This window comes from Maylandia zebra, linkage group LG4 (assembly GCF_041146795.1).
Source record: "Maylandia zebra isolate NMK-2024a linkage group LG4, Mzebra_GT3a, whole genome shotgun sequence".
NCBI classification, from domain to species: Eukaryota; Metazoa; Chordata; class Actinopteri; order Cichliformes; family Cichlidae; genus Maylandia; species Maylandia zebra.
The window spans coordinates 14484333-14491873 of NC_135170.1; the positions used below are offsets into that span (position 1 = coordinate 14484333).

Here is a 7541-nt window from a genome sequence, read left to right on the forward strand (position 1 = left end):
TGTCAGCAAATGCGGAGTAAAGCAGGAAATAAAATTACATTTGTATTGTTTTTCCTCTTTTCCCCACAGAGAGCTCCATGAACTCAGACGGTCGGGAGAAAGCTGATCCTCCACCTTCCTCCACCCAGCCAGTTGAAAGACCCCAGGCTCCAGCCAAGCCCGCCCAGGAGCGACCCTCCTCTGTCCAGAAACCGGCTCAGGAGAAACCCCGCCCTGCATCCCGGCCAACACTGGGAACCCAAACAAAACCAGGCCGAAAGAGCTCTGCTACATCCCCAACAAGCAGCCCTACGCTTTCCAGTCCAGTGCCCAGGAAGAGCAGTCCGGCGCAGCCTCCAGCTTCTAAAGCAGCTCGTTCTCTCCCTCCCTCGCTCTACCCCTCCACCTACGGTAAGGTCCTGACTGTGGATCTGTACAGCGAGCCAAACCTCAGCTCGTACAACAGCCAGCGCAGAGAGAGGGAGAATAACAGCAATGTCAGTCCTACTGCAAACAGGCCAATGTCTAGGCCCAGTATAACTGCTTCGTCTACTGCATCCAAGCCTGCTGCGTCATCCACACCCAGACCTACTTCTAGTTCCTCGCCTAAAACCAAACCCTCCTCAGACCATCACAGCAGCTCTAGACCCAGCCTAAGCTCGGGACTCATGCCCAGCCCCATTTCTAGGCTGTCAGCAGGCAAAACCAGCTCTTCTCTGACTCCCAGACCTTCATCATCATCTTCAATATCGTCATCCTCGGCTCCCAGACCTAAAATCAAGATGCCGTCCGACCAGCTGTCGTCCAGGCCGAGCTCCATCTCCAGGCCCAAGACCAGCTCTGGGCAGGGTGATGTGAGGCGGAAGTCTCTCTCCGCAGAGCCCCTCGTGAAGCTTGACCACGAAGGAGTCACCTCCCCTAAAACTAAGAAGACGAAGGCTCTGATGTTGCTGGAAGGTCGTGAAGTTAGGCGAGACCACACCCCCATTAGCACAGCCACAGCCAATCAAAAGCTACTAAAGCCTAAAGTGAGAGCTCCGGGTAGTGAGACTGGTGTGCCAGACAAGGACTCAACCTACAAAGCTCCAATGATGGCTAAGGAGAAGGCAGACAGTCGTGGAGGTAGAGGACAGGAGGTGGACACAAGAGAGGAGAAAGGTAAAAAGGAGGAGAAAAAGGAGGTGGAGAAGAGGGAGGGAAGAAAGATGAAAGAGGAATCTCAGAGCAGCAGCAGCTCAGACTCGGAGGAAGAAGGAGAGAAAGGGAAAATCAAGAAGAAGAAGAAGAAATGCACCTCAAGCTGCTCTTCATCGTCTTCATCCTGCTCTGGTTCTTCCTCATCTTCTTCCTCATCGTCATCTTCATCATCATCTTCGTCGACTGACGACTCCTCCTGCAGCTCAGATGAAGAGAGGACTCCTACACCTCCACCAGCCTCAGTCCAGAAGCCTCCAGAACAAGATAAACCTAAAGAAGAAGCAAAAGAAGAAGAAGAGGAGGAAGAGGAGGTGAAGAAAGAGGTTGAGGTGAAAATGGAGGAGGAAGAACTGTCTCCACCACCGCAGTCTCCCTCCCCTTCAACCTCTCCAACAGCTGCTGCTCCTGCTCCCTCTAAACCGGCTAAGCCAGCCACCGGAAAGGGCTCCGGACAAAGGGGTCGTCCTCCAAAACCAAAGCCCAGTGGAGGAGAGGGGAAAGCGGGGAGGCCAAAGAGGAGAGAGGGGGTCCACCTTCCCACGACTAAGGAGCTGGCTAAACGTCAGAGGCTTCCAAGTGTGGAGAACAGGCCCAAAATTTCAGCTTTCCTTCCTGCACGACAGCTCTGGAAGTGGTTTGGGAAACCCACTCAGGTGAGGAGAAAAATCTTTTTCTATCATGTAGGAAAAAAATTAATGAAATGTAGATATCGCTCTTTTCACTCTGTGACCAACATGTCCTTTGTGGCCCCTCCAGAGACGCGGTATGAAGGGCAAGGCAAAGAAGCTCTTCTACAAAGCCATTGTGCGTGGCAGAGAAATGATCCGCATCGGGGACTGTGCAGTGTTCCTGTCCGCCGGCCGCCCCAACCTGCCCTTCATCGGTCGCATCCAGAGCATGTGGGAGTCCTGGGGCAGCAACATGGTGGTCAGGGTCAACTGGTTCTATCATCCAGAGGAGACGAACCCCGGCAAGAAACTCACAGACAAGAAGGTAGAAGTTTGTGCTCAACACTGATCAAAGGTTTATAAAGAAAGACAGCGTTAATGTACTACACTTTTTTTCTTTTTTTCTTTTCTTTTTTATATAGAGGTTTATAAAAATGTGTAAGTGTTTGAGGAGCTTCCAGCTTTGTGTCCTAAGTGTAAGATTGCTTCCTCTGCAGAACTGGGATCAGATATGCGGTCAGTCTTTACCAGCAGCTCTGCACTCTTCCATCCAGAGGAAAGACTTTATGGAGGTGAGGAAAAGTTTTATCTCTGAACTTCAGACTTCATATTCTACTGCTGCTTATTCCAGTATGGGCAAACTGACAAAGTGTACTTAAATGGATTCACAACCAGGAAAAATACAACTGAATACAGCCATAAATAATCCTGTTGGTTGGAAAAGGAAAACTTCATACAGTGTTCTTTCTTATTTGTAATAAAATAACTTTCTATAAAAAAAAATTCACTACTATTTGGTCTTGCTACATGTTTTGCATGCTAGTCTTGAGCCACTGCCAATCTGTATTAGCCAGAACACAATGTTTAACACCAGCTGTAATCCCAAAGCTAGTCCATTTTAGCTAGCATGCTAACACTAACTTTCTTTGCTACCTCACTGTAACTGAGAGATCAATAATAATCGTTTTTTTAGGACAAAATAAAATGGCACTAGAAAGAAAAGACAAGTTATATAATAACTCACCGTCACGGCAGATGGCTCCCCCTCCCTGAGCTGGGTCCTCTAGGAGGCTTCTTCCTGTCAAAAGGGAGTTTCTCCTTCCCGCTGTCACAAAATACTTGCTCAAACGGTCTGATTGTTAAGGTTTTCTCTCTATTATTGTAGAGTCTTAACCCTTAAGTCTAGCATGAGCCACTGCTGAACTCAATAACGGACAAGTATTTGATTCTTGGGCTCTTAGCTATAGAAGTAGTGGCTCGTTTTCTTCAGTCAGGGTGATGAGCCTTTGTTGTTATTTACCATTTATGTGTTAGTGTTGACTTGTCTGATGAATGTGGGCTACAAAAGCAGTAAACACAGCCTGTGTCTGTCGCAGCGCGCCCTCTACCAGTCGTCTCACAGCGACGAGAACGACGTGCAGACGGTCAGCCACAAGTGCCTGGTGGTGAGCGTGGAGGAGTACGAGCAGATGACCCACACTCGCCGCTACGCCGACAGCGAGGACCTCTACTACTTGGCCGGCACCTACGAACCCACCACGGGGATGATCTTCAACACCGATGGAGTTCCAGTCATCTGCTAAAAAAGAAAAGAGAAACTCACTACGAGTTGATAAAACCAAATTGTGACCCGGCTTACTTTGGACCTCACTGGGAAGGAGTCAGTACCCAACCTGTCAAATCACTGATTTTCACTGGCGGTGGATCTTTTCACAGACTCCATGAACAGAACTGCTCTGAAACACTTTAAGTAAAACAAAAAAAAGCAAAAAATTAAGAAGACAGTCATGAACAGCTACTACTACAGAAACTGGAGACACTATGTAGACAGTATTAGAAGAAACGCGTCTCTTGAAACATTTGCACACACGAACGTCATGAACACGCTTCTGTTTTCCTTGTTGTGTTCATGGGAAAGCTTTTCGAACACGCATGAACACTTCGGTCTCCTTTTACAAGTAAATGCACCCTGTCTAAAGAGACACACGTACGCTCACACGTGCACAAAAGCAATGTAAATACAGACGCCATGTGACACAGTTATATAGAGGACAATAATGAGTGTTTTTATTTTCATCTAATAGATTTATGTCCGAGTACTTTTTTTCTAAAGAGGTAAACAGTCAAGAAGCTTTAATGAACTGTGAATGAAGATGCAGGAGATGCAGGCCTGTGTCAGTCTGTCCACCCCCAAACCTGCCCCCCACCCACCCACACACGCTCCGGCTAAACGGACAGACGGACCCCGCTGGTGTGATGTTGTGATTATGTTGCTGTGGTGATGTTACAGTCATGTTACAGTTATATAAATGTATCTACAGAACAGCAGGAGCGACAGACAAAGAGAGAAGGAGATGCACAGAGAGAGGTAGACTCCTCCTTACCAGAGAGCACCTAAAAAAAAAAAACACTTAAAAATCTATCTGTCTTTAATTTAAACGCTCCTCCTTCCACACAATCCCCCTTGACAATCCTAACTTGGGCAGACAAAACTGCCCGTGTGCTTCTAAAAACTTCCTGCTCCCTCAGAGACTCAGGCTAAAGAGAGAGGAAGGATCTTGTACTATTAAAAGCACTTCTCATTTTCATCTTTGAGCTCCTTGTTTTTAAAGAGGGGGGGAGACGAAAAATCCACCCCGAAAACACGCAAACACTAGAAAACAAAAGCAGCTGCTGTGGAAGTGTGCTGCATTTTGTTGTTTGCCCGCTTTGTTTCAACGCTTGGAGAAGTGGACCCCAAAGGAGGCGCAGACATGAGATGTGGTGCCTTAAAGGCCTGTCTGGATTTTTTTTTTAAAAAATAAAAGCATCCTGGGAAATGTAGGCCACCTCTCTTTTTACTTTACAAACAAAACGGGTAACCAAGAAAAAAATAAACCACAACACTTGATGAAAAAGGAGATCTGTGAATGTACTACACGATATAAGCTAATGTATCAGCAGTGCAGGATTCCCAATGGGTGGATTTTTTTCCCTCCTCCTCCTTTGTTTTTTTTTGGTTTTGTTTTTTTATTTAGGGTTGTGAGCGCTGCAGCCGGTCTGAGAAGCATCAAGGTCATGCCTCTGATATTCGCCACGGAGCTGCCAGCACTCGTTAGATCAACATAATTCAGTTTTAACACTCCTCTTCCGCAGTCTGCAGCGTTTGCAACCTCCAAATGTCCTGCGCTTGGATGCATCTTATTTTATTTTTTACTTTTGCTTCCGCTGTTTTATGGATGTTCATCGTTTTAGCCTCTTTAATCACATTTTGCCCTCCAAGCAATCATCTTTAACAAGAGTGCACTTTGAATGAGCTCCGCTGCAGAGGAGAGTCTTGTATGTTTTCTTAAAGTATTTACTACCCCCCCCCCCCCCCCCCCCCAAAAAAAAAAAAAAACTCCCGCCGCTGTCACCGTCTCTTCTCTGCACGCCACCGTTCCCCCGTCAGAAACAAGCAGCGACACATTCGTCTTGTTTTGACGTTGTTGTTGTTGTTTTTTTTGTTAATTCTGTGTGCCTCGTTTCACCGTTTTTTAGTGGGAGACTGTTGAATGTCGTGCTCAGGATTGTGAGCATTTTGAGAGGCCTTACTCTCCCAGGCCTTATGATGATGATTATGATAATTCGCCAAATCTTTTACACCCCCCCCCCTCCCCCCCAAGTCCTGCACCTTCAGGAGGAATAATCAGATATGCTCCCAGTCTGCTGGGAAAACGCCTTCTTTATGATCGTGTTTTGGTTTTGCAACCTATCCAACCGACCCGGAGCTCTTAACAGACTTACTTTGTTGTGTATAATTTGTATTGGATATAACCGTATCTTCTGCATACAGTATATCAGTGTATGTATACATGCAGTGTATGGTAGCTGTATGCTGTATAAACATGTAGGTTTTAAACATGTTGCCCTCTCTGCTTTGCTGCAGAGTTTAAAAATTGTCTTGTTGATATTCAATAGGTTTAATATTTTCTACTCTTGTTGAGCTCTTATGTCTAGATTTGTCTAATTTTTATCGTACCCTATATATCATGTTTTAAGTCACTCTGGAGGACAACCCCACATGTCCCTGTTGTTAATGTGGCAGCAGTGCCAGCACAGTAACAATTCCATATGCATTTATATATATATATAATCCAGATGTGATAGCCACAGAGTAAAAGAGAAAGTTTGATAATGTGCTGCTAGTTTATTGGTATTTAAAAAAAAATGAATCTGGTACAGAGTGAGTCCATGTGCCACTTTCTGAGATTGCTAACATCTTATCTGCTAAAGCCCCACCTGCTCCTGTCGGTTCATTTCAGACTAAAACTCGATGCATTTCCGCAGATAAACGTTTTTAAATGACAGGCAGGCCGAAAGTGTCTCGGCTCGTTGGCGTTTGGATGTGTGGGAGCATCGTGGATACACAGGTCGCACCGGTGTTTGCAGAGTGAACAAGCTCCGTATTAAAGTGCCCGTTATGAATGTTTGTTTACCCCTGGAGCTGCTCAAGCACTTTTTTCTGTGTGTGTGTGTGTCTGTGTGTGCGCGTGTGTGTGTGTGTGTGTGTGAAGGACAGAGGTAAGGAGACTGATAAGACATCAAGCTCTTATCTCCTGCTGTCACCACACACACACACTCTTACACACCCTTGTAACCCTTAAAGGTGTGTTTTATTGCCTTCCAAACTCTATTTGCCCCCCCCCCCCCCAAATCTCCATCCAAAGCCCAGCCTTAGGCCTTCATACAGGGTCCAACACAAACACAGACACACACTTATTCCCCGTTTCGCCTTCAATTTTTCTTTTTGTTTTTATTTTTTTGGTCATACATTTTAAGGGTCTGACTTTGTATATGTTCTGTTTATCATTGTTTGTCTTATTTCGGCTTTGTACTTGATTATTTGCTGTGATTGCTTTTTTGCATCCCCCTCCACACCCCCGCACCCTTTTTTTTTTTTTTTTTTTTTTTTTTTTTTTTTTTTGCACGTTTCTGTCCCCCCCCCCCCGGCTTCCCCTCTCTGAACAATCGTCCACGCCTCTCAAGCAATACTGCTGACTGGCACTGGGAGCTAGCTGCTAGAGAGAGAGAGGAATGGGAGAGAGCGAGCAAAAGAGAGAATGAGAGAGAGAGAGAGGTGGACTGGAGGCTGGTTCTTCGTCTGCTGTTCCTTCAGTATCGTTATCGTCCTGTTACAGAAAAGATTATTTTGAAAATAAATAGAAAAATCATCTAAGTTTTGTAAATGATCCTTCACTGTCGGGGGGAGAAAAAGCTATCAGAATATACTTTGTACACATGTCTAATCTTGTAAAAAATGCAAAAAGAATACATTTTAGAGAGAAATCTGAAACCTGATATATTCTGTCACCCTATACTGTATGTGTAAGGAACTGTTCTTTTTTTCTCTTTTTTTACAGACAGCAACCACGTTTATCAGTGTTTCTTTGAAATTGTTTTAGTAACTCAATATTTTATAGGCAATCAATAAACAGATGGAACTGTATGTCTCTGACTCTCTGATTTGAAAACAGTGTTTTTCATTTGACTAAAGGTGCAGACGCTCGTGTTCTGGAGCTGTTTAATGTTTTCCGACAAATTGATTCATTTTTAGAAACTTAGTTCATTTACAAAGCATAGCAACAGGCACTGCTTCGTGGAAGCTGCCATGTTGTCCCGCCATCTTGAATACGGTGGCCAAAAGGGACATCACAGTTCAGGTTAGGCTCGAGTGAT

General features: G+C 45.2%; 1 protein-coding gene across 1 annotated transcript in view; it reads left to right on the forward strand.

Annotated features, from left to right (window-relative positions):
- The window catches only part of tnrc18 (trinucleotide repeat containing 18), a 44141-nt gene extending 38943 nt beyond the window's left edge, over positions 1–5198 (forward strand). The window contains exons 27-30 of the mRNA XM_024802165.2: positions 70–1829; positions 1933–2169; positions 2342–2416; positions 3221–5198. Of these exons, the coding sequence (XP_024657933.2) occupies positions 70–1829; positions 1933–2169; positions 2342–2416; positions 3221–3427 (2279 nt within the window). The 3' untranslated portion in view covers positions 3428–5198. The remainder of the gene's footprint in view (positions 1–69; positions 1830–1932; positions 2170–2341; positions 2417–3220) is intronic.
- Positions 5199–7541: the final 2343 nt, after the last annotated feature.